This window comes from Ursus americanus, chromosome 2 (genome assembly GCF_024610735.1).
Source record: "Ursus americanus isolate L20-20 chromosome 2, mUrsAme1.1.p, whole genome shotgun sequence".
Classification (NCBI taxonomy): Eukaryota; Metazoa; Chordata; class Mammalia; order Carnivora; family Ursidae; genus Ursus; species Ursus americanus.
The window spans coordinates 41,552,759-41,579,014 of record NC_142128.1 but is presented as its reverse complement, the minus strand read 5'-3'; the positions used below and the strand labels follow the sequence as shown (position 1 = coordinate 41,579,014).

The 26,256-nt window shown below is 61.2% G+C and overlaps 1 protein-coding gene across 4 annotated transcripts; it reads right to left on the bottom strand.

Moving 5' to 3' along the window:
* Nucleotides 1-3,157: 3,157 nt before the first annotated feature.
* LOC123783448 (ephrin-A3) lies at nucleotides 3,158-26,133 on the bottom strand. 4 transcript variants are annotated; one of them, XM_087854734.1, is made up of 5 exons: nucleotides 25,946-26,133; nucleotides 5,790-6,103; nucleotides 4,667-4,732; nucleotides 4,413-4,490; nucleotides 3,158-4,196 (listed from the first exon to the last, which is right to left on the bottom strand). In XM_087854734.1, exons 1-5 carry the CDS (start codon nucleotides 26,056-26,058, stop codon nucleotides 4,066-4,068), a joined length of 702 nt encoding a protein of 233 aa, XP_087710860.1. In that variant the 5' UTR covers nucleotides 26,059-26,133; the 3' UTR covers nucleotides 3,158-4,065. The 4 variants fall into 4 exon arrangements, with proteins under 4 accessions (XP_087710860.1, XP_045640167.1, XP_087710856.1 ...); XM_045784211.2 differs by lacking the exon at nucleotides 25,946-26,133 and adding an exon at nucleotides 12,008-12,147; XM_087854730.1 differs by lacking the exons at nucleotides 4,413-4,490; nucleotides 25,946-26,133 and adding an exon at nucleotides 12,008-12,147.
* Nucleotides 26,134-26,256: the final 123 nt, after the last annotated feature.

Here is a 26,256-nt window from a genome sequence, read left to right as displayed (position 1 = left end):
CTCAGTCCCAGATCCCATACTTTGTTCTGTGCTATCCTGCACTGCCCTGTCTGATCCATCAGTAGGTGTTGAGTCTGGACTGTGGGTCCCCTTCCATCCCACCTGCCCCCTCTTGCCCTCAGGCCCTGTCCCTGGTGTCACCTCAGCATTGCCTTGACCAGGACTCCCTGGGCTGGGCTGACCTTGATGCCACGAGGCAGGGACCCTGTGCCAGGCAGGCTCAGGGTCACCGGTGTCTGTCCATCTAAGCGTTGACCCTCCGCCCCCCTTACAGGCTCTATGAACTAGAGGCTTGCCTGAAAGGAGGTCCCACAGGAAGGCGAAAGCCCCAGCTACGGGGGAAATGGTCCTTTCTCGCTAGCCACTGCTTGGGCTGGTTTAAGAGGTTTCAAGTATCGGCCTTGGATCCTTGGGAAGTTGTCAGTCTCTTCTGGGGCCTGGCAGCACGGGGAAGGGGACGGGAGCTCAGGACACCCGAGTCCTAGTGCTGCTCTGCCGTGTGCGTGTGTCCGCGTGGGTGGACGAGTCACTCACCCTTCTGAGCTTTAGTTTTCCTGTCCTTTGGCTTTTTTCTTTTTTAAAGTGTATTTATTTAAGTCATCTCTACACCCAGCGTGGGACTCGAACCCACGATCCTGAGCTCAAGAGTCGCGTGCTCCTCTGACTGAGCCGGCCAGGCGCCCCTAGTTTTCCTCCCCTTAAAATGTGGGGTTCAGACTGGTTCACCCAATCCAGATTGGAGGTCCTTTGATGTCTTTCTCTCCAGACGCCATGTGACTTGGTGGAGAGGGTGGTGGGAGGCAATCCGGATGTGTGGGAAGCAGCTCCAGGAAGTGGTAGAAGTTCCAGTGGGCAGAGCGTGGCACAGTCACACCCACATTGAATGCCAGCCTTGCCAGGCCCTGCCCATGTGCCAGGCCCCTGTGACCCTAACCCAGGGACGTGGCCTTTTAGACCCTGAGGCTTCCCATCTGTGCTTTGGGGATGGGGAGGCTTCCAAGGGCACGGTGCTCCTAGCACGTGGGGAACACCTGGGTGCAGCGCCTGGTACACAGTATGTGCTCAAATGGTTCTGCTTCCTGCCCCCCAGTGCCTGGCCCTCTGTCTGGGCTGCTCAATTATTTTTTAAAGATTTTTTAAATTTTGGAGGCACCTGGGTTCCTCAGTGAGCCTTCGGCTCAGGTCGTGATCTCAGGGTCCTGGGATCAAGCCCCACATCGGGCTCCCTGCTCAGCGGGGAGCCTGCTTCTCCCTCTCCCTCTGCCTACCGCTCTGCCTACTTGTGTTCTCTCTCTGTCAAATAAATTAATAAAATCTGATTTTATTTATTTATTTGAGGGGGAAAGAACACGAGCTTGGGGGAGGGGCAGAGGGAGAGGGAGACCCCCAGCTGAGCAGGGAACCTGATGTGGAGCTGGATCCAGGACCCTGGGACCATGACCCCAGCCAAAGGCAGACGCTTAACTGACTGAGCCACCCAGGTGCTGAGGGACTGCCGGATTTTGAACCTACTAAGCACACCCCCCCCCCCCCAAGCATGCCAGCCCCTGTCCCATGTGGCCCTGGGATGTGAGGAGCCTGCAGCTTAGGCCCACTGTTTAGGTTCCTTCAAGGCCTTCCCTACTTTCCCCAGTTGGACCCCCGCTGTGTGCACCCCCTCCTCCCAGCAGCCTCTTCCCTGTCTCCAGACAGGAGGGTGTGTGTTCCCCGGGCGTTTAGCCATAGAGCACTTGGTTATAGGGTCCTGCCCGTGTGTGTTACTGATTCCTCTTCACGTATCGACACATGCTATATGAGCTTATGTGAGGGCAGAGACTGTCTTTGCATCCCCAGTACCCAGGCCAGAGCCTGGCACTCAGCAGGTGCTCAGGAAGTCGCTGGAATCCACAAAGGACTGGAATGGATGAGCCAACCTCTTCAGTCTCATCTCTGGTGGGGAGCCTCAGACTGGTCGCCCGGCTGCCCTGGTTCTTTCCCCACACGTCTCCCTGCTCTGCCAGTAGGAAACCTACCTACGTGCCACGGTCCAGCTGAAATTCCATTTCCCATATTTTATGGGTGCAGAGTGGGGAGAAGACCTAGTCCCTGCCGCCAGGGAGGGCTCATTCTCGGGATGCTGCTGGCAGGAGCCACAGGGGCAGAGGAGGGGCCCTCAGTCAGGACCCAGCCTGCCCAGTTAGAGAACTGGGGTGGGATGGGGTCCCAAGGGTGCACAGCTTGGCCATAAGGCCCCGCGTCCCTGGCAGGTTTTGGCTCCTGTTGTCACCCCCTCCTCCCACAGTGCCGCCTGCACAAGCCTGACCCCACCCGGCCTGGAGGGGCCATGTGACCTCTCCGCCTGCTCTGTCTGATAGCCGCAGGGCGCTGGAGTTATGTGGGACCCCAGCCCCAACACACTCTCAGCCCTTGGGCCATAATGGTTTAAATGAATAAAATAAAATTACAAAGGATTATAAAGGAAACCAATTACATGGAAACACAGTTATCAAAACATTTACATTTTTTGGTGTAGTAAATATATAGGCTTCTTTATTAACACATTAAAAACAAGGACAGTCTAACAACCATGGTCCTTTCAAAGTAGTGATGAGAACACACGGTGTTTTGAGAGACCTTCAGAAACGGCAGTGGAGCCTGAAAGCATCTGTGATTTCTGTTGGTTACAAAGACACAGGCCCTCTTGGCTTGTTGCCCAAGTACATAAAAGAATGTTTAATTTCAGTTACAGGTACGTGAAAACAAAGGTGATTTTTTTCCCTATCTAGGTTCGCAACCCCCCTGAAACCCAGAAACTCCAGTCAAGACCCTGATTGCAGAGTGGAACGAATGGGAAGCAAGGAGAAACCATCCTGAGCCTCAGCCATGGCGCCCTCACACTGGCCCTGAGACACCTGCAGCCCAGCTCAAACCTCTGGGGGGAAATGTGAGCCTCCTGGAGGGTGAATGATTTGCCCAAAGGTTGCCAGGCCCAGCTCCGAAGCCCCTGTGGCCCCCGCCACACACAGCTGTCTCCTTAAGGGAGACTGAGCCACAGAAGGTGCTCCGCGGACCCTTCCGCCGGAGTCTGCCCCCCCCCGCCCCGTGACCTGGGGTTTAACCAGCATGCAGAAGGGAGATGTCCCCTGAAATCACACACACTTAGTTATTTTTATCTCCAGTTTATTTTTTTAGACTAAGAGCAGAGTATGAAAGTCACAGCCAAAGCACTTGAAAAAGGCCCGGGAGGATGGGTGGGGCCACAGAGGGTGGGCGGGGCAAGGTCGTGGGATTTGGGTCCTGGCTCAGGGCTGGAGGGGAGGGGGCGTTGTTGTCTCACGGTCTCCAAAAGTGTCTGTGCGTTGCATAGGTCTTGTCTTCACAGAAGACACAAGAGGGGCCAGGGGGTCCCCCAGTGGGGGGGCCTAGCCTGGTGGGGAAGGGGTCTGAAGCTGGGAGGGGATGTCAAGGAAGGTCAGGGAGTTAAGGAGGGAGAGGGAGTCTGTCCGTCTGTACATTATATATAGAGATATAGAGTCTGTACATGCCTGCTGGCACCCCAATGCCCACCCCTGTCACCCTTGTCCACTGCCCGCCGCCCCCCAGGGGTGTCTACTTGTAAACTTGGATTCAATCCAAACCACAATCCTGGGAGCAGGAGTGGGAGGAGGACGTGCTTATTGCTGTAAACAGGGGAAGGGGGCAGTGGGCCACCCCCTCGCCCATCTAGTCCCCTCCCTGTGTTCTGCCCCTAGAAGAGAATGATGGGGGTGCCTCCCACGCTTGGATCTGCTCTCTCTGGGGCATACTTGTCTCCAGGGTGACAACAGGGGAAGGTACCAGGGGTCAGAGAAAGGTACCAGAGCCACAAGGCCACCTGGGACCCGTGGCTGTCCCTGCGTCTGGTCCACTACAGTGCCCTACGTGGGGAGAGAGGGGGCAAAGGGGACGGGCACAGATGAAGGTGCAGACCCCGCTTCCAGCCATCGGAGGAGGGATCTAGGCCCCACAGCTAGGCTTCCCTCGGAGAGGTCAAAGTCTCCCTGCCCTTTCCCAGCCCCACGTCTCCCCGCCTAGGCAGGGGCAGAGCTAGGAGGCCAAGAGTGTCATGAGGAAGAAGGCGATGCCCACCGCCAGGGGCAGGTGTTCCCTCTTGGGGCTGGTCCCGCTGATGCTCTTCTCAAGCTTGGGCACCTGGGGATTCTCTCCCTCAAAGTCTTCTGTGGGCAGATGAATAGAGACACTGGTGAGGGCTGGGCTGTGCGCGCGGGCAGGGCACGCGGCAGCGGCAGCAGCAGTGGAGCCGGGACGTGACCACCCACGGGGGGGGGTGTAGGAGGGATCCGTGCCCCCGGGAAGGCATGCGAGGTGAGCAGGCACCGGGGAGGGGGCTGCGGTTCCAGCAGTGGCCACCAGAGGGCGCTGCGCAGACTCACCCAGCACGTTGATCTTCACATGGGGGCCCATGGTGAACTGGGGGAGGGTGGGGGCCGGCTTCTCCCCGGAGTGCGATGCTGCGGGGCGGGGTGCGGGTGGGAGAGAGGAGGGGAGAGTCAGGGCCAGGATCCCCCCCGCTACAGCTGGGGAGCGAGTCCCCGCTCCTGTGCCCCCCCTCCGCCCCCGGGAGCCAGGGGAGCCCCGAAGCAGGGAGCCGAGGACGCGGTCGCGGCTGGGCGCCGACGGCACTCACTGGAGGCGCAGCAGACGAACACCTTCATCCTCAGACACTTCCAGTGCAGGCTGTGGGTGGGCGTGGCTGGGGACGAGACGGGGCCTGAGCTGCGTTCTCCCGCTCCGCGCCCCACCGCGCCGCCCCCGCCCGGGCGGCGGCTCCGCGGCTCCGCGGCTCCCCGGCCCTTGGTCGCGAGCCACGGTGGCCCCGCCGTCAGTCCGAGAAGCCCCTTTGGTCCCAGCGCTCACAAACCCTGAGCCCTGAGGTCTCAGTCCCGGGGCGTCCCTCACGGAAGCAGTGACCCTGACCCAAACGTCGGGCTGTCACTAACCCTCTCTCAGCCTCAGACGCCGTCTGAGCCGAAGCCCTAAGGCCGCCAGGCCCCACGCGGCATCCCGGGTGTCGCGCCCAGGGACGCGGACCACGCGGCAACCACGTGGCCCCGCCCCCTGGGGACCCCACCAGCGGCCGGCACTCTGACACTCGCCTTTAGGCCCACCCCCACCCCCCATCCCCGGCCCCTACGGACACCACCCCCGGCAGGCACTCTGACACTCGCCTTTAGGCCCACCCCCCACCCCCATCCCCGGCCCCTGCGGACCCCACCAACTGGCGGGCACTCTGACACTCGCCTTTAGGCCCACCCCCCACCCCCATCCCCGGCCCCTGCGGACCCCACCCCCTGGCGGGCACTCTGACACTTGCCTTTAGGCCCACCCCCACCCCCCATCCCCGGCCCCTGCGGACCCCATCCCCTGGCCGGCACTCTGACACTCGCCTTTAGGCCCACCCCCACCCCCCATCCCCGGCCCCTGCGGACCCCATCCCTGGCCTGCACTCTGACACTCGCCTTTAGGCCCATCCCCACCCTCCATCCCCGGCCCCTGGGCCCTCTCACCCCCTGGCCCTCACTCACTTTTTCCGGCCCCGCCCAGCCCCCAAGACCCCAGCCCGGGGACCCCACCCCCTGCCCGTCTCTCAGGTACGCTCTTTAGGCCCCACCCCCTGGCCGCCTCCCAGGTACGCTCTTTAGGCCCCGCCCCCGGCCCTCCGCGACACTTAGGCCACGCCCCCTCGGGGCCCCACCCCGGCGCTCACTCCTCCAGGCCCCGCCCAAGCCCCGCCCCCGGCCGTCACTCACAGATGTAGTAGTACTCGTGGCCGGCGTGGAACTCGTAGCCCAGCGAGAAGGCGCTGTAGCGCTGGAACTTCTCCGAGAACTTGATGGGGCTGTGGGGGGCGTGCGGGCGGTTGCACTCCCAGCGCTTGAAGCCTTGGCTGGCGTTGCAGGTGCGGTAGCCGGCGTGGCTCACCATGTACAGCACGTACTGCTCTGCCCCGCCCCCGGGGCCCGGCCCCGCCCCGGGGCCCACCCCCGAGCTGTTGTAGTGAGGGCAGTAAATATCCAGGTAATCGTTCACATTCACCTGCACCGTGTAGCCCTCTCGTCGCAGGCTGCGGGAGAGAGGAAGCAGGTCAGGGAGAAGAAACCCCACGCCAACCCTCTTCCCACGTCGCCGCTCCGCAGACCTTCCCTAGGTCTTCGGAGCTGCCTCTCCTCTCAGTCCCTGTCTCTGTCCCCAGGGCCCTAGTGCCACCAGTCAGTCCCACACTAGCCTTCAACGCCCACGCCTTGTGCTGTCCTCCTGGTGGCCGCCAGAGGGCAGCCAAGGCGCAGGGAAGCCGGGCCTGCCTCTAAAGAAGAGGCGGGGGAGAAGGGAACGTACGCTTTGGTTACCACAGAAACGGCGCAGGCCCCAGCGACTCCCAGACCCAGGCCCGGATTTCCTCTGTCCATCCCCCATAATTCACCACTGGCGAGGAGTGGTAGGGGACTGGAAAGCAAGGGGGATCCCAGAGATGCGCACCCTCCATCACCTCTCCCAGCATGCTTTCCTGCCGTTGCCAGTCCAGCCCCAAGGCCAGTCGGCCAGGACCCGACCTCACAGACGCACGTGTGCAGGCTTCATGCACATACACGCAGAAGTTCCGTGGCGCACACACAAATATGTCCACCGTCCACTCGGGCGGCACTCACCTAGAAGAGCTAGGCTGCATGTGTGTTGGACTTGCATACCAGGATGGGTTGCCCCCAGCCATCTCAGGGTCTCTCGCTGCCCCCACCCCCCTGCTGCATCCCCCGCCCCAGACACACACACACACACACACACACACACACACACACACACACACACACACGCACATGCCCTCTCTACACTATTACTGGCAATTAAGGTCCCCAATAACGTGAGACAACAGATTGGGGAACTAAGGGACTCAACACCAAGGCTCCACGTGGTATCATGCCAGCCAGCCAAAACTTCCATCTCCATCCATCTTCTTCCACAACCTGGCACCACTGCCCCCTTCATGGTGCTAGGCAGAGTAGTGGGCATGGTGCCCAGACAAGATGGCTGTGCCTCATACTTCGTTGATCCTTCTATGGGACACAGAAGCAGATGCTGGGTCCCTTGTAATCCCCACCTGCCTTGCCAGGCATCATCAAAGTGTTGGTCTTAATGGTGGTGCCTAGTGGTTCGGGGATGGGAAAAACATCTGAATGGAGAAAGAAACTCAGAGAAGTAGGCAGGAGTGCCCCCCAATTTCTTTAGGGTAGGAATGTACACATCTTGTCAGAGAGGAGAACATGGTGGGCACAGAAGGCCTGGGGTACTTGGCAGCATGTCAAACCAATGGGGTCTCTAGTCCCTGGGAACACCCTGAAGGGAGGGACTGGCTCCCCGTGTCACCAAGCACCTCCCAGTTCCACAAATAGTAATTAGATCCATTAGGGAAACAAGCTTGGAGGCCTCCAAATTGGGTGGAGCCTGGAGGGTCCCTCCCCACCTTACCCTACTTGCTTGGCCTGGCTTGTGCCGCCCCCTCCCCAAGCACTCCCTTCCAAGCCTGGCAATAAGCAGAGGTGAGAGCTGGTGCCCGGGCACCTCAGTAGGAATGGGCACAGCCTTCTTGAGTCATCAGGAATGCCACCAGTCCCACTTGGTTCCCACGGGAGTGATGGGTCACTTAGGCCCCTCCCTGGCCCTGGCACTCAGGTGGGCAGGAGTCTCGGCCTGGGGCACTGGGAGCAGGAAAACGGGTTAGACCAGGCCTGGCTCCTGGCGCCACCTGGGTTTGCCTCTCTATCCCCAACTTCCAAGACTAGTGTTGCTCCCCCACAGGCTTTGAGTAGGGGGCCACCAGGGACAGGGAGCCGGGCCTAAAGCCACTGCTGCACAGCCACCGTCTTTGAGCCCCACCTAGGTTTCCAGCCCTGCTCTGAAGTGGCCCCTCCCTGGGGCACTGCCCAGATTCCCCTACAACACAGCCCATTCTCGCAAGGAGTAAGCCAAGGCCAGAGCTATTGGGACAGGTAACCTCAGTTTCCTCAACAGGGCGGGGACGAGCTTTATGGAAAGGTGGCTGGACGAGCTCCGGTGAAGAGAAGCCATCTTTTACCCCTCCCTGGGCTGGGTGGCAGGAAGAGCCCCTGAAATCCCCCCAAGCTGGGCATGTGGAAGGAAGAGTGGCTTGTGGAATAGCTGTGGGCAGCTGGTATCTAGTGGGCAGGGGGCTGGTGGGCAGGGACCGGGTGCCAGAGTCCCCAGTCCCAACTCCTGGGAGACCTGCGTGAGGTGTCTGCTTGGCTTGGGCACTTTAATTGAATCTGTCATCCTCCCTCCCCTGGCAGTGGAGAGAGAGGTGCCACCAGGCCCAGCAAACCTCGGCAGCTAACTCCTCCTCTAGGGCAGCAGCTCCCCATCCCTGGGGGGTGCGTGGGGGGACCTGGGGGCTGGGGTGTGCCTGCCCCTTCAAACAGTTCTCTATTCTTCTTCCCTTCATCCCCTGCTGGCCTCCACCCCTCCCGAAGAAAGGCGAGTGCTGACACACCCCACCTAGAGGGGGTGCCCCCTCACCCCGTTATTTCGTCTCTCCCGGCTCTCACCGCCTCCAGGGCGCATTCCGACCCTTCTCTGTAACTCCTTCAGTGCCCCGCCTGCTCGAGCCTGGTGGGGTGGGCGGCGGGGGAGCAGGGAAGGAGCAAACTTCTCCCCGCGGGGCAATTAGGGACAGGTAAACAGGGTGTCTAACAAGACCAGGGAGTGGGGAAGGCATCCCAAGGGGCCCTGAACTTGTTTAATCCCTGCCCCCACGCCTAGAAGCCGGGATGCAGAGCTAAAGAAGTGGAGGAGAGATGGCAAGACACAGACCCGGGTTCTCCTCCCCTCTAGCGCGGCCCCGAGGCGGCGCGCCGCTCGCTCCAGCAGGCGAGGCTGGACCACGTGCGCGCGGCGTGGGGTCCGCGCGCCCGGCTTGGGTTGGGTGGGTGGCGGGAACGTTCGCGGGGCGGCGCGTGCTCGCTCACACCCCCGCACCCCTCCAGGCGCTCCCTGCGCCCCACCCCGCCGGGTCTCGCCATCCCCGGGCCGCGGCCCGGGCTTCTCCGGGCTTCTCCGGCCGGCGTCGGTCGGGTGGGGGAGAGGCAGCGCGCCCCACATCCCCGCCCCCTCCCTGCGACAGCGGCGGGCGGCGGCGAAGGTTTATTGATCTGCAGCGGCGGCGAAGAGCGAGAGACCCGCCGAAAGCGAGACACACACGGAGTGAGAGGAGACGCGCGCAGCGAGAGGGGAGACTAACAAACCCGGGTCCCCGAGCGGGGACAGAGCGAGACACAGCGAAAGAGAGGGAGAGAAAGAGGACCAGAATAAGAACGGAGGGAGGCGTGGAGAAAGGAACAGACGTGGGGGCCGATCGGGGAGGCCCCCAGACAGCAGAGACTGAGACGGCTCTTGGTGGCCGGCAAGGGGGTGCGGGGCAGAGGCTCGGTGGCAGGGAGAATACGCGCGCAGAGGGAAAGACCAACAGGGACATAGTACAGCCTCAATAAATATTTGCTGAATGAACGTGTGAATGAAAGAGACATCAGCAACAGAAACATTTCAGAGAGAAAGAGGTAGGGAACCGGCTAGAGAAAGATGTTCCCGAGGCTTCTTGAGTCAGGGGCGAATAATAGCGCCTTGCTCCGTTCTGCAGAGCAATGAAGCACAGGGCCAGGGGGCATACATTTGGCCATCAGCCGGTCCTCCCACCCCCACCCCAAATTCAATTCCGGGCTCAGGGGACCCCCTCGACCTCACATTCTCCTTCTTCCTTCCAGTATAGTACCCCTCATCTCTAGTTTCTGGGCCAGGTTGGGAACTGATCTCTCCAACTGGAGGATCAAACCGAGAGCCTGAGTGGGGGGACGAGGGACGAGATCACGACTGCCGTGCAGGGCACTGCCCCCAGGTCTGTCAAAGCAGGCCTCTGCACGTGTCCCCACCAGCACCCTCCCACGTGACCCCAGGAGGCGGGGTCGCAAGACCCTCTCCACGTGACCCCAAGGGGCAGAGACCCTCAGCACGTGACAGGGGGTGGGAGCCCGGCGCCCAGCTCACGTGACCGGGGGGAGGGGGCGCAGGAGCCTGTGGCTCGGCCCGGCCCCGCCCCCAGCTCCCTGGCCCTCTCCACTCCCGGCTCCGGAGCACGTCGCTCTCACGATTTATGGGGCCGCGGCTGCCGCAGTGAGGGAGCCGGGGAGCCCGGGCGCAGCGGCAACAAAGGCCGAGGAAGCGAGGCGGGGGCGGCGGCGTCCTCCCAGCCGGGTGCGCGCCCCCTCCCACCTCTGCCGGTCCAGACCTGCGGGGGAGCGGGGAAGACAGGAGGCTCCCGGAACCGGGCTCCCCCACCCCCTCCCAGGGCTTTCACCTGAGCCCAGGTGTATGCGGGGGAGGGGAACCTGATCAACAACACCCCCCCCCACAGCCGTTCCTGCACACCCTGGCTCCGGCTTCCCCTAAGAACGCGGGGGGTGCCCCGAGGGTGGTGGGAACCCGTGGCCCCTCACCTGCGTACTCTCCACTCCCCGCCAGACTCTAGCGGGGCGGGGGGAGGCGGACGTGTGAGTCTGAGGGAGGGGGACGAGCTAAATAGAACAGGGAGTCAGCCCCCAGCACCCCCCGGAGTTCTTCGAGTCCCGCTCCGGGGGGGAGGGGCCTCATCCCCACCCCCGAGGTTTCCATGGGAAGCGAGAGGGGGGCGTCGTTGGCTCATCCCCACCCCCAGTCTGACACTCCGGGCGCGAGCAGGGAGAGAGGGGGAGGCGCGGAGCCCCAAACAACAAAGAGCGGAGCGGCGAACGGCAGCCCCTCCCCCGGGAGGTTGGGGGTCGCGGCCGCCCGGCCCTCCCGGTCCCCTCCCCTGGGGCCTAGCCAGTTGCTCCCGAGTCGCCCCCCAGGGTGGGAAGCCAGAGGTAGTGCCGCCGCCGCCGCCGCCTAGGCAGGTGTGACAGTGACCCCCGCGTCCCTAGGGATGCCCCCAACACACAGACACACACGGAGGCACGGCGGGGAGGAGAAGACAAGGGCAGCGAGGACTGAGCAGATCGAGGACCTGGCCCCGCAGCCGGCACCCAGCCTCCGCGCCACACACCCCGGGAAACCACACGGCCGCCCTGACACCCGCCCAGACCGCGGCGGCGCCGGCAGCCACCCCAGCCCAGACGCGGCCGGCCACGCGGACAGCGACCGCAGCCCCCTCCCCGCCCCGCCGCCCGCTCCCACCCCCAGACGATCGCCGACGCAGACACACAAATCACACACTCAGACACACACGCACACTGACAGCCGCGCACGCCTGCTCACACTTGGAGCCACACGCCGTCCCCAGGCCGGGCGTGTGTGTGCGTGTGTGACACGCCGACATCTGCCTGCCTCTCTTCCTTTCACCGGTACCCCACGTTTCCATCCCCACCAAGCAGCACCTCCAAGACCCCGGCCTCGGCGACCCAGCCCCAGCTCACCGCCGCTTGGCTTTCCCCCACAACCAGGGCAACCCATTCGGCTTCCTTCTGAGGAGGTGCAGGGCCGGACTCCCTGCCTCAGCTCTGGACCCCACTTTTAAAGCAGGAGTCGTAGACAGAACCCCTCGAAAGCCTCACCGCTGAAAACGGGTCATCCCTGCCCCCCCCCGTGCGACGGCCCAGCACGGCTGAAGGGGGCGAAGATGGGGGACTGTGCGGTGGGGGCACGCTATTCCAGGGGCGGTGCGGAGAGAAGGCAAGGTGGGGTGCGGTGTCCCCCGAGCAGCCTCCTCCGCACGGCCCAAGTCCTCCTTCCTAGACCTCCAGAGCCTCTTTCAGACACCACCCCCCGCGAGTTTCACAGACGCCCACAGAGTGTGTCCCCCTCTCCCTCGTTCCCAGCCCCCAGCCGTGCCTCCCAGGACCCCCACCCCAGGTGCCCTCAGGACTTCCCGGGCCCACCGGCTCCCCCTCTCGCAGACGCGGGACGCACTGGGCTCCCTGGGCCCCCGACTCACTGCTGGTTGGAGCTGTTCCAGTACACCGCATGCCGGTTTCCCAGCGCCCCCCCGGGCCCCTGGGCCAGCAGCGGCAGCAGCGGCACGGGCACGAGCAGCAGCAGCAGCAGCAGCGGAGCCGCCGCCATCCCCGGAGCCGCCGCCGCCGCCGCCCCCCGACTGAGCCCCGCGCTCCCGGCTTCTCGCGTCTCCGCTCCCTGCCGCCGCCGCCGCCGCCGCCGCCGCCGCAGCCGCCGGCCCCCGAGCCTTAGGCCACGCCCCCAGCCCTTCCCTCCGCCCTCCGGGCGCGCCCCCGAAGCCCCGCCCCGGGCGCGCTCCCGCCTGGCCCCGCCCCGCTCGGGCCCGGAGCGCGCGGCGCTCGAGAGGTGGGGACGACGCTGCCCCCTCGGGAACAACCGGCCCGCACCTCCTCTCTCCCTCCGAGGTTTACTATTTGCTTCCGCGGGTCCCGGGCCTTCTGCTGCCCAGTCTCGACTGCCCTGGAGAAGGATTAGGGGGGCCCAAACCGGGGTCTCGATTTCCCGTGACCACATCCATCCCTGGGATGGGGCGAGGGAGATTTGAAAAGGAGCTGGGGGTCCAAGGACCGCTTCATAAACAGAACTAGACTCCCCTCCCCCGCTCCTTCTGAACGGTCTGCCCTCCGCTCCCTGCATGGCCCTCTTCCCGTGTGAATGAGGAGGCCGGTGGGCTGCAGGGTGGAGAAGCTCCGTGGGCACCAAGGACTTGGCAGCAGCTGGCCCGAAGCCCCCAGCGGAGCATGAGGCTTGTGTTCTTTGGAGGTGAGGGAGAGGAGCTCCCCCGGGGAATGTCCATACTGGGTGTGCTGGAAGGGCCCAAGCACCTACAGAGGACTCCTCACTCACCCTCCAGCAGGGCCCCTCCGGGGCAGCCAGTGGTGTCCCTCGGCTTGGTCGCCCCTGGCCGCACTGACGAGAAGGCAGATCGTAGGCTCCAGCTTTCACCGTCATTGTCCCCACAGTGACGCCCAAGCACAGACATTGCACGCACACATTCTCCGGGACAGAGCCAGGGAACATAGAGCCAGAGCGCAGGACACAGACGTTTACACACACACAGGCCCCTGGCCGACACACACAGGGAGCTGCGCTCCGACAACCAGAGAGCCACAGACAGAGACATGGGAGCACACCCCAGACCACGCACACGCAGGGCCTCACGCACAAACCCACATGCCCCCTGACACCACAGTTCCCTGTTCTCCTCCCGCCCCTTCTTGGCCCAGGAAGTAGAGTTGAGGGAAAGGGTCTAAGATCCAGGCCTGAGGGTGTCCAGCCCTCACTTCTTCTCTCTTGGAGAGGCTCAGACTAAGACGGACCAGGTGTCAGATCAGGTTCTGACCATCCACACCAACGACGGTGCCTGGGGAGACGGCTGTGGTGCTCTTTTCTCCTTTACTGCAGGAGAGAGGGCGAGCAGGCACCGTCCATCTGCTGACCCTTGGCAGGACAGGGGTCCCGACACAAGTCAGCCTCAGGTGCTGCGGTGGGGGCAGGGGATGGTGCCATCCAGCATGGGCCTTGTGCCTGGCTGCTGCCAGGCAAGAGTAGGCTCTGTCCTCCCTCAGCTCCCCTCCACCCCAGGAGATCTCCTCTCCCTTCTCAGGAGCCAGAAAATAAATTAGGCCTCTTGGGGTGGGAATGGGGGACTTTGCAAACAGCTCTCTCTTCCCCCAGACTCCTCACCCCCAGGGAGATTTGTTTCACCCAAATGATGCTAACCTGCCTACTCCAGGTGCCCCGGATCCCAGCCTCCTCCTCTGTCCCCACACTCCCTGCTATGCAAAGGGAGGCTTCTCTCTGTAGGGCCCACAGCTGGCAGAGGGGCTGCCCATTTACATATGGGTGGGAGCTGGCTGGTTTGGTCTAGGAGTTCCGATTTCATTTTAGAAGGCTTAAATCCCTTTTTGTAGAATCTAGGTCCCACTAATGGATGTGAGGCTTTTTCTACAGGACTCAGATACTCCTGTTTAGAAACTAGCACCCCCGTACCCACTCCCCATAACTGAGCCCTTCTCTTCAGGGTCTGGAGCCCTTTCTCTAGGATTTAAGCAGCTCTATCGGGTTGTTAAGTTCTGGGACACTCTCTACAGAGCCTAGGCCTCTGTCTATGGGATCTGGTGCTCTGACTGGACCTCTATCCAAATCAATTGCTGGCGGATTTGGGCTTTTGCGTGTTTTAGGATAAGCACCCTCTCTGCAGACCCAGTCTTTAGAGTGCATCTTTCCGCAAGCAGTGCCTTGTGCTGTTTCCTTCAGCAGGAAGTGGCCCTGTGTGTTTCTCCATCTTGGTGAAGGAGTTGAGCTGAGGGCACCTTTACCAGCTCCGTGGGCGACTCCTTTGTGCCATGCACAAAATGTCCAGCTAAGTGGCAGTCTTGATGTGGGGTATGGACCTCCAGTCCAGCTGTGATGCCCAGGCCTGCCTGTAGGCCTCCACTCACGGGCTCTTGGCCTCTCTGGGCATTGGGTCTCTGTGTGTAAGCTCGGGGCCACTATCCACACACCTGGGATCTGATCTGAAGCCTAGGCCTCTTTTTGTGACATCTGGGTCATCGGTGGGTTCTAGGCCTCTGTTTATAACTGTCACTCAAGTTTTTCCTGACTGTGACCCACAGTAAGATGTATATTTTATTTTTTTAAAGATTTATTTATTCATTTTAGAACAAGAGCGAGCGTGAGTGGGGGAGGGGCAAAGGGAGAGGGAGAGAGAGAATCTCCAGCAGACTCCCCTCTCAGTGGGGAGCCCGATGCAGGGCTTGATCCCGCAACCCTGAGATCATGACCTGAGCTGAAGCCAAGACTCAGACGCTGGGGCACCTGGGTGGCTCAGTTGGTTAAGCGTCTGCCTTCGGCTCAGGTCATGATCCCAGGGTCCTAGGATCGAGCCCCACATCAGGCTCCCTGCTCCGTGGGGAAGCCTACTTCTCCGTCTGCCTGCTGCTCCTCCTGCTTGTGCCATCTGTCAAATAAATAAAATCTAAAAAAAAAAAAAAAAAAGGAGTCGGCTGCTTACCTGGCCGAGCCACCCAGGCACTCCAAGATGTATATTTTATAAAACAGCACACACGTGTGCACATGCGTGTGTGCACACACACACTCACATAACCAGAGCAGTGAGTGTCATGAAACGATAGTCAGCCTTACTACAGGGGACGTGCTCTGATAGGTTTCTCCTCTTCTAGTTTTAAGTCTCTTTAAAATAAAGGGGTGGTTGAGACCCATAAAATTTATTCTTGATTTCACTACCCCAAGGGGTCACAGGCTACGGTTTGAGACACTGGCGTCTAAGGCCTGGGCCAGGACAGACCCCTGTCTGTAGGGTGAGGGCCTCTGCTGGGGTTCTCGCCATAGGGCCGGTCCTCCCTTTAGGGCCTCAGGCCTCCTCTCTCTTTCCTGCGGGTTCAGCCTGCACCTGCCTCTGACCCTCGTCTTGCTGGTGCCCCTCTGGTTGCCATGTTCTCTCCAGGGACACCGAATTCAGACCCCTGGGAGCCCTCTGACATGGTGCCTCACTCCCACCCCTCTCGGGGCCAAGGAAGCAGGGAGCAGAACAGGTCGGGGGCAGAGGGAGTACTCAGGCTGTGTGGCCCAAGGCAGCTCCCAGGACATCGGGTGGCAACCACAGAGCTGAGCTGTGTTCAATAAATCATGGAGGCTAGGCCCTGGGGGAGGGGGAGACCAGCAGGGAAGGGGGGCCATGGATAAATAATTCATTAAACAAATAAACAAGGAGCCTGCGAGAGGGAGGACTGGGCACGCGTGTCTGCGGGGGAGGCCGCCGCCTGTTCCAGACATGAAATATTCACAGGCTCCGCACCTCGCCCAGGGCCCGTGTGCGCGCCCCAGAGCTGGCAGGCTGTCGCCACGGCCCCGACCTGGAGACCTGGGTGCTGAGAGGAGGGGGATGCGTGTGTGTGCTGACTCTTGAGATCCTGTGGTCGGCATGGCCGTGCGATGCGCGAGGTCCTGAGCTGACGTGGAGTCGCGCACACGCCTGCCGACAGGGAACACCGCGGCACAAACCTCTGTGTGGTTCAGGACATAGGAGACCAGGGCGCGGGGCTCGGCGAGCTGCTCGGGGTATAAGCACGTCCGATCCTAGTCACGGCCTGGTCCCTCTGATGGGCCCCACAAGCTGCACGGCCTGAAGTGGGGAGGCATGTCCGGGGTGTTGTGAGAGGTGTGTGGGGTCCCCTGAATGTGCTTCGAGAAAAGCTGAGAGGGAGGTAGTGTGGCTTCTTGGGTTTGAGTGCCAGGTCCAGCGCTCATTGGCTCTTCTAGTCACCTAACTTCCGACGGCTTCCTCCTCTGTAAAGCAGGGAAAAGAATACCCTTCCTCCAGGGGTTGCTTGTGATGAGATTAGGACCCAGGCCTGGGGAGCACTTAGCACAGCGCTTGGGACCCATGGGGCGCTTGATTCATGGGGGGCCTCATCGCCATTAGTTTTATCCATGTATTTGGTTTTAAAAAGACTCTAAGGGGCGCCTGGGTGGCTCAGTCCTTAAGCCTCTGCCTTCAGCTCAAGGCGTGATCCCAGAGTCCTGGGTTGGACCCCCACATCGGGCTCCGTGCTGGGAGCCTGCTTCTTCCTCTCCCACTCCCCCTGCTTGTGTTCTCTTTCTCGCTGGCTATCTCTCTCTCTCTGTCAAATAAATGAATAAAATCTTTTAAAAAAAAATTTAAAAAAAATTAAAAATAAAAAGACTGTAAGTAATCTCCACACCCACTGTGGGGCTCGAACTCATGACCACGTCACAGGCTCCACCTCCACCTCCACTGGCAGAGCCAGCCGAGCCAGCCGGGTGCCCCTCATCACCATTGTTTTTATTTTTTTCAAAGTTTATTTATTTACTTATTTGAGAGAAAGAGGACAAGCAGGGGGAGCAGCCGGCAGAAGGAGAAGCAGGCTCCCTGCTGAGCAGGGAAACCGATGCAGGACTCGATCCCAGGACCCTGGGATCATGACCCGAGATGAAGGCAGATGCTCAACTGACTAAGCCACCCAGGCGCCCCCATCAGCATTATTATTACGGGATTCCCTCCTGAGGTCTGCCCACTGAGAGGAGCCCTGGGCTCTCTTTTCCATTCCTTGCCCCGCTCTCCAAGCTTCTCTAAACTCTGTCACAGTGGCAGAGCTGGCCCAGGGCTTGCGGAGTGGGATGGGGCAGAAAACAATTCGATGGAATCAGGGGCAGGGGAAGCTTCAGCCCCATCCTTGGAAGTCCCCATCCTTGATAGTGTGGAAGGAGGGGTCCCTGACCTTCTCCTCAGACTGCAGAGCCTCTTCTTAACCCCTAAAACTCTGTCTAGATCTAGACTCTCTTCTCTTTACTGCCATCAAAGTGGAGCTTGCCAGCAAGTGGCTTCAAGGCGAGGGAACTGGGCAGAGATCTCCGAGTAGCCTCACTGCCCCCCAGCTGGCCCCACCCCCATCACCAGAACTCCAGCGTCCACCTTCCACCTGGCCTGGCCGTTGAGAGGATCCCTGGGGGAGATGGTTATGTCTGGGCGAGACCCAGAGAAGCGGCTCCCTAGAGTGGGTGGGGGAATCCGGGCTGGAGAGAGCCTCGGAGGGCTGGGGTGGAGTACCGGGCCTCCTAGTAGGCTCCAGCATTCCCAGCCCTCTGGAGTCCTGTAGAAAGGATCTGCTCCCTGCAGGAGAGAGCCAGCAGACAGGTCTGAGCTGGCCTGCTCCTCTGCAGACAGAACAGGTTGGGGGAGGGGGCCTGAGATCTCGGTGGGGAGTGGTGGCTGTAACCCCCATGTCTCCTCTGGGGAGCCAGGGCCAGGGGGGACTACAGTGAGGGCACACCCTACCACAGCCCCTTTGCCTCCCTTGGCCAGCCGCTACCAACTGGGGAGCCAAGAGTCTGGGCCCCCGGAGTGTGGAGACGGTGCCTGCCCACCCCTTCCCAAACAGCCAACATCGGTTCTCTCTACTCCCCTCCCCTGGGCTGGGCAGGTCCAGGCTAATCTGCACGAGAGCTTCGTGGCAAACATTGATCTGTAATAAAACCACAATGTGTGTTCAGGAGAAGGGATTCCAGACACAGAGAGATCCAGACAACACACGTACACACTTGCACACATACATACAGATGCAAGACATACAGGTCTGGGAGGGCAGACACCGGCAGTCCGGAAAACACCCCTGAGCACGGGCCCACACTGCGTCGCACACATAGGCATTACTAGTTCTGCACATCCCCTCCCTGCCTTTAACTTTGTCCTTCAAACCCAGGTCTCCTCGGACAGCCTATTTCCCCACAGCACTTTATACGTAGCTCTGTAGTCGCATTTGCACTTGGCATTATAATTATTTGTCGGCCAGTTTGCCTTCCTGAGCAATCTGAAGATTCCTGAAGGGAAAGGATCTTGTCTGATGCAAGTGTATACCCCAGCCTGCGGTCTCAGTAGGAGCAGGTAGGGCAATGCACAAGTAACTGTGGGGCTGATGCATGAGGAGGAAGTGGGCTCAGACGGGGACACCTGTGTCTAGAGTGCCTCCGCGGCACACAGGATAACCAAGGCCTGCTGCCCATGCCTCTGGCCCTGCCTGCTGGTCTCCTGGCCCCCGACCCCACTACCTCTCAGCTTCTTCAAAGGCCCCCCCTCTTGGTTCTGTGGGAGACCATGAATCTGAGCTCCACCTGAGGCTGGCAGGCAAGCTAAGGGTTAATGACACCTCATTAGGATTTAATTGGAGGAAGGAAGCTGGCCTGGCACCAGACAGGTGGGCAGGCCTGCCCCTCGCTGGAAGCAGGCATCGCTCCTTCCAGCACCCTGCCGGGCCTGTGGGTGATTTGGCCCTGGAGACCCTCAACCCAGCACGGGGCACCTCCCCCCACGGTTTGCTTTGCCAGTTTAGTCTCTAGACAGTACAGACCAGCCCTCCCCATCTGTCAACAAACATCCAGAGGCAGAGGCAGACTCCCTCCTGCTTTAGCTAGGCTGCGCCTGCTCCCGCTGGAGGAGACACCAGAGGCTAAAAGAGGGGTGGGGTAGGGAACAGGAAAAGGAGAGATAAATTATGGAGCTGCTAAGGGATAAAGTCGGGATACAGACAAGCGACAGGGCTGGGGATGTGATGTCTGCTCAATTTGACCTTAAATGAAGAGAATGCAAATGAGACGCAGACGATTCGCAGATACGCATAAGACCCGGAGGATCTCAGATTAGCATTCCGTGCGGCGGCTCCGCACCCAGGACCCCAACGCTGTTGCCAGTACTCCTCCCCCAACCTTCCTGGGGTAAGTGGCACTGACCATTACTTGGAGTGAGGAAAGGGATCTCGAGAATGATAGGAGCTTGGTTGGGCTAGGGCTGCCGGACCTGGGAAACTGAGCTCCACGCCGGTCTCCCCGCCCCCAACCCAGTCACCCAAGCTGCCGCTGGAGCTCAAGAAACGACCACTCTCCAGGTTACGGTCGGACGCACCGTCGGTTGCTATGGGGACCCCCTCCCCACGTCCAGGCCTGAACCAATGGGCATCACCGCTGATGACCTCATGCCCCAGGCCCCGGGATTCAATTGGCTCTTTGGAAGCCAGAGTGCCCCTCTCCAACTGCGTCACCGTTGGGAATCCCCCGACGACCCCAGCTGCTGTGGCCTGCTGAAAGAAGGGCGAGCTGGGAGCTCACAATTTGATGAATGAACGAATAAGCAGAGGAAGGAAAGAACTACTGGAAGAGAAGAAAAGAGAGAGGGGTCACATAAGAAGATCAAAGCTTCAGGGTTTAGCTTACAGGGAAAGAGGGTGATTGGCAACCCCGCAAATTGTGGAGCAGAACCCGGGTCGCGGGTGTTCTAGGCTCTTGGAAAGACGAGACAGAGTGAGGCAAAGATGACCAGTTTTCGCATCTGCTGGGGAGAGACTAGGGCGGGCCCAGCGAACTGAGGGCCCCACCCTGGGCCGTCCAGCGCCGCCGAGTTTAGGGGATATCAGTGACGCCCCAAAACTCACAGGCCCGCCCAGCCTCCTGGAACCGCGCCCCGGATCGCGCCTCGAGGCCTTCTCATGGGTCGGGCCCAGTCGCGGAAGGCCGCCCAGCACCTTCAGCCCGCCTCGGCCCCGGGAGAGGACCTGGCCCTTTGGGGGGGGGGCGGGGCTGGCCCGACTGAACGCGCAGGGCCAGGTGTGAGGAAAGGGCGGGCGGGCCAGCGTTTGCGACCCAGGGAGCGGGCGAGGGCGCGTGTCCGAGGGCGGGGCAGCCGCCCGCGACCCGCGCCTCCCGCACCTGCCGGCTCCGCACACCGGGCAGCGAGCGCGCCCCGCTGGGTGGGCGAGGGGGGTGTGGGGCCGCGGGCCGCAGGGTGAGACCCCCACCGTCGTCAGTGGAAGCCAGGGGCTCGTCACCAGTCGCCCCCGCGCGCCCCGCCTACTGGGGGGGGGGAGGCAGCAGTGCCCTCGGTTCCCACGGCGACACACGGACCCCCTCCTGGATGACAGGGGAGACGCGACTCGAACCCAGGACCGGAAGGCCGAGCCGCGGCTCACCCTCCAGCTCAGAGGCCACCCGCTCGTCGCCCCAGCCCTGTGCGGTTGGCGGAAGAGAGTGGTGGGGCCGAGGGCGCGGACGCGCGAACACGCAGGCACGTGCGCTCCAGACGCGGCGTTTTCTGCACGGGGCCTCGAACCCGGGAAGGGGTCGACCGGCGTCTGCTCCGCCCGCGGGGCAGAGCAGTGCAATGAGCGAGAGCGAGCGGGGTCTGACCGGGGTGTGAAGGCGTGGGGGAGGGGCCGGCGATTTCCAGAGTTCCGGCGTCTGTCAGTCTCCCGCCCCCCCCCCCGGCGCCCCCAGCCCCGCGTGTTCACACGCCGCCTCTCGCTGCCGCAGCCGGGCCGAGCTAATCAGCACAACATCCACCTATCGATCGCTGGCTCGGTGCCAGGCCGGCCGGCACGGTGCCAGCGGAGGCTGCGGGGCACCGGGGCGGGTGGATGACAGCTGCGGGGGAAGGGGCACCCCTCACCCCGGCTCCACCCAGGACACCGTTCAGAAAGAGGGCTCTAGTTCGGCTTGGGGGGGAATCATAGCCTCGCCTGCCAGAGGTGGGAGAGACAGTGCGGGGCTGAGAGCAAAGGGGGCCCTCCCTCCTCGGCCCCACCCCCTCCTCCTTATAAAAGCGAAGAACAAAGAAGCCGCTGGGGAAGGAGGCTTTGATCTGACCCCACCTTCTCAGTTCTAGGCCAGGCACCGCCCAGACTGCCCTTGGGGAGGGGGAAGGATGCCCAGCTCTCAGGGACCCAGGCATTCTGAAACTCGGTGCTGTCTCTCTAGCAGCCCTGGCTTTTGCCCCAACGCGCTGCTTAGTACTACCATGGCTTGGGCAGTGCCCCAAGTGGGTGGGCTATCGGGGGCATCTGCCCCCTCCCCAGCACAGGAAGCCAGCTAGGGAGGTGGGAGAGGGTGCCAAGCTCTACAGCTGCCACTGGCACCCACCCCACACTGCCCAGAGGGGTGCCCACGGAGGCCTGGAATAGATGGCCTGGGCACAGCTGGTATGGAGGTCAGGCCAAGTGAAGCTGAGAGCAGAGGCCGCAGGGAGTCCGGGTGTCAAGGAAGGAGCCAGAGGGTGCTAGATGGGGGAGAGCAATCAAAAGTTGGGTGGTTTATTGAGGGTTTGGTCCAGACACTTATAAAAATACAAACTGGCATGATACTCAACCTCATAGCAAGTCCGTCTTCACAGAAGACAAGTGAGTGACCCCCAGGGGAGGGGAAAATGCTGCCCCGGGGAAGAGGCCCACAGGGTACTGGGCACAGATGACAGGCCTGGACTTCCTCCTTGCCCTGGTCTGCCAATCTACCTGTTCCCAGGTCTTCGGTCTTGGCCCCAACAGACTCAAGGATTCAATCCTGCCAAATCCCAGTCTTTCTGGGGGGACAGGATGAGAAGGTCAAAGCAGCTGACAGAGACCCTATGTTCGTCTTGCCTGGGCTCCAGGGTGCCCAGGGCTGTGTGCAGCTCCCCTGCAGCTCCTCTTCAGCCTGTGATAAGGGGCCAGCCCCTGGAAGGGTCACCTCAGACCCTCTGACCTCCCGGTCACTCTTCCATTGGTCTGGCTGGCTTGACGCTGCCAGCTGGAGAGGCAGGGGCCCCTCCTCCAGGGAGTCTTGGGAGAGCTCTCGCTCCTGGGGGTAGCAGGAGGGGTCTGCTTGGCTCAGAGAACTCGCAGGAGACGCAGAATTGGGAGCAGCAACAGCAGCAAGAGACAGAGGGGGCTGAGGGCGCCTCCCCCTTGCCACCCTGATGTGCCGCTCTCTCCAGGGCTTCCAACGGGGTGGGCTGACTCCGACCCTGCGAGGGAGGGGCAGCACTGAGGGACCGTCCCCTTCAGCAGCCTCCTTCCTGCCCTGCGCCTGGGCTCTTCACTCGCAGCCCAGTTCAGCTGAGGCTTTGAGGGATACTGCCCTGGAGATGCCATTTCCTTGGCCCAGCATAAAGGGGTACGGTGGAAGCCCCCGCAAAGATAAATGGGGGAGCAGAGGCCACAGCTGAAAACCCCACCTGGACCCCTCAGGGTTTGATGCTCCAAGACTCGCCCCCACTTCCCTCACTCCAAGGGCCCCACATTCGCCAGAAGGGTTGCTTCCCGCACCCCAACCCACTTACTGCTCTCCTTGCAGCAGACAGACACCTGGAGCCTCAAGCACTTGCCAGAACTCTCCGGAGTTGGTACCGCTGGGTGGTGGGAAATTGGGAGGAAGAAGTTAGCACAGGCTAGTTTGCACGCCTGATTCCTTCAGACCTTCCGCTTTGTCTCCTCTCCAGTTCCCTGGAAAGCTTCGCCTTACTTTTGGTCCACACCCCGGCGCCAGGCCCCAGCCGTGCCCTCCATCATGTCCCCTTTCCCGGCTCCTCTTGCTTTCTCCTCCTCTCTGCAGACTCCCCTAGATGTCTCCCTACTCAGTATTAGACCCAGGTCCCCCACCTTCATTCCCAGACCCCTCCCTTCCCCACACCTCAGGCTCTCTGCCTAGACCGTGGCAATGGTAGGGTGCCCCATCCCCCCGACAGGGAGTGTGCCCCCCTCACTCACAGATGTAGTAGTAGGTCTCTCCAGGCAAGAACTCAAAGCCAAGCGAGAAGGGTGTGAAGCGCTGAATCTTCTCAGAGAATCGAACAGGGCCGAAGGGAGCGAAGGGGAGCGCACACTCCCAGCGCTTGAAGGCACCCGGCCCCTGGGCCTGGCAGGCCTCATAGCCTGGCCGGTCCACCATATACAAAGCGAACGTCTCGGGGCCGTCAGGGGGCCCGGGCCCCTCATAGTGCGGGCAGAAGATGTCTAGGTAATCGTTGAGGTCCAGCTCCACCAGGCCGTCTCCTCCCAGCAGCCTGCAGGCATAGGCAGGTGCAGGCTGAAGGGGCGCGGGGCAGCTCACGGGGTGGGCTCGGTGGTCCCCGCCGGCCTCTCCCCCACCCACCGGAGAGGGAGCAGCTCAGCAAGGCCTGAGGTTCCCAACCTGACAACTCTTGAGAGACAGAGTCAAGAGATGGGGGGGGGGGGGCGATTTGCAGGTATTGAGAGGTGAAGGGACTGTGGTGCCCATAACCTCATGGCTGGAGCCTGAGACGGTCACTCGCCACACCCTACACTTTCAGGCTGGAGCTGCCAGCAACTCTCCAGCCCCAGTGCCCCACAGAGGGCCTGGCATAACACTGTACTCGGTAAACGTCAGGTGTACGGCTGCCCGAAGAAGCCGGGGCGCAGACACGAGGATACAAATCTGGGCCGGCAGTGCAGGCACGGCCTCAGAGATGTACGGCCTCAGAGACGGACGCCGGGAACAGTGTCCCCATCAGCACAGGCAGAGAGAGGAAGACTGCTTTCTAGATCTCAATGCAATGGAGAAGAATGTCACAGGAAAGAAAGAAAGAAAGAAAGAAAGAAAGAAAGAAAGAAAGAAAGAAAGAAAGAAAGAAAGAAAGAAAGAAAGAAAGAAAGAAAGAAAGAAAAAAGAAAGGGGGGAAGGGGGAGGAAGGCAGGAAGGCAGGAAAGGAAGGAAGGCAGGAAGGAAGGAGGAAGGAAGGAAGGAAGGAAGGAAGGAAGGAAGGAAGGAAGGAAGGAAGAAGGAAGGAAGAAGGAAGGAAGAAGGAAGGAAGAAGGAGGAGGGAGGAAGGAAGGAAGGAAGGAAGGAGGAAGGAAGAAGGAGGAGGGAGGAAGGGAGGGAGGGAGAAAGGCAGGAAGGCAGGAAGGAAAGAAAGGAAGGGAGAAAGGAAGGCAGGAAGAGGGAGGGAGTGGATGTGGGGAGGCCCCTCCAGATATCAACTCATCTTTGGCCTACTCAGGACTCCCTTCCTTACCTCTTGGGAGCTGCCTGTGGGAGCCAGGACAGGCGGGAAGGGCTGGGACAGGCTGCCCCCACAGCATTATACACCGTGAACCACCTTCCCCCTTCCCTACCATACACACAGTCCAGAGCAACGTATGAAAGGCCTCTAACTATCCCTCAGTGGGTGGTCTAAGGACCACCTGCATTTGGAGTTCTGATCAGAAATGAAGATTCCTGGGGCACCTGGGTGGCGCAGTCGTTAAGCGTCTGCCTTGGGCTCAGGGCGTGATCCCAGAGTCCTGGAATCGAGCCCCACGTTGGGCTCCCTGCTCTGCTGGGAGCCTGCTTCTCCCTCTCCCACTCCTCCTGCTTGTGTTCCCTCTCTCGCTGGCTGTCTCTCCCTCTGTCAAATAAATAAATGAATAAAAATCTTAAAAAAATTTAAAAAATGCAGATTCCTGGATTCAGCTCAGAGCCACTTGAACACAAGCTGGGCCTTGGTATGATTGTTAGGTAGCATCCCCAGCGCCTGGAAAAGTGTCCTGCCCAAACGCGCAATAAATATTTGCAGAATGAATGAATGAGCCAGAAACCTGAGGGTTGGGGGCTAGGAACCTGAATTTCTAACAAGTTCTCCAAGTGATTCAGAGGCACTGGTCTGGAACAGAGAGAGCGCTTCGGAATTAGGAGGACAATAGCTGTTATCACGTGGTGCTGGCATTGTAATGACCTGTCCTGATGCCTGCCCTCCCTGGGGGTCTCTGGGCTCCCAGAGGCCCGAGCTGAGGTCTTATCTCTCTATATCCAGCATCCTAGCACACGTCCTGCGTAACAAATGTTGGTGAGTGAGCAAATGAACAGAGTCACAGATTGTCTCAAGTAAAAAATCAGAAAGGCAAACAGATGGAGAAAGCAGAGAGAGACAGGGAGAACTGGGGAGGAAAATGAAAACAGTCAAAAACACTGAGGTTCAAAGGCTCGGGAGAAAAATAATAATTTGTATCTGTACAGCCTGCACCTCTTTCACACACATGACCTCGGTCAGCCCGCTGATTTCCCAGGGTACCAGGTGTTATTAGCCCATTTTACAGATGAGATAACTGAGGTTAGGGAGTCAAACGACTTGCCCGAAGGTGATTCAGCGGGAAGGGCAGGGCCGAGACTGGACAGAAATAGAAGGACCCAGAACGACGGAGATGAACGCAGAGATAGTGAATGAGGCCAAGCGAGCAGGGGAGTAAACCACGCTCTTTCACAAGAGTAGAGCCCCCTGCCTCCCTCTCCAGACCGCCCTCCCAAGCTCCGGCCGGAGGAGAGGGGGAACAGCGGGAGAGAAGGGAGAAGCGAGGGGGCGGGGCTCGGAGCGCAGACCCGGGGGCCCCCCAGCTCCGGGCTCCGAGATCCCACCGTCAGCCTTCGGAGCTGGGGTCCTCCGCCCGCCCCCCAACACGTGCGGGCGGGGGGAGCCCTGAGCGCGCCTCGCCCCTCCCCTCCCCCTCCCCCGCCGGCTCAAACAAAGGAGACCCAGCGCGCGGCCGGGTCCAGGCGGCGCCGCGCACGGAGCGAGAGTGGGGCGCGCGCCCGGCCCGGGAGCGCGCAGGCCCGGGCCGCGGTCGGCCGGGTTCGGCCCGGCTACCTGGGGTTACTGGAGTTCCAGTAGACAGCGTGGCGGAGGCCGGAGCCCCCTCGCAGCGGGGAGCTGAGGAGCGCGGCCCAGAGGACAGTCCGCAGCAGGGGCAGCAGCCGCATCGCCCCCGGGGTCCGCTCTGGTCTGGTCCGGCCGGTCCCGGCCCGCTTCGCTGCCGCGGCGAGAAAGGTACAAAGTGGAGGTGGGGGGGGGGGGGTGCGGAACTGGGGGTGGGGTGCAGACACTCGCAGGCCACGCCTCCGGGTAACTTTCCGCCAATGGGAGCGCACCCCCGCCTCCCCACTCGGAGAGGCAACTCC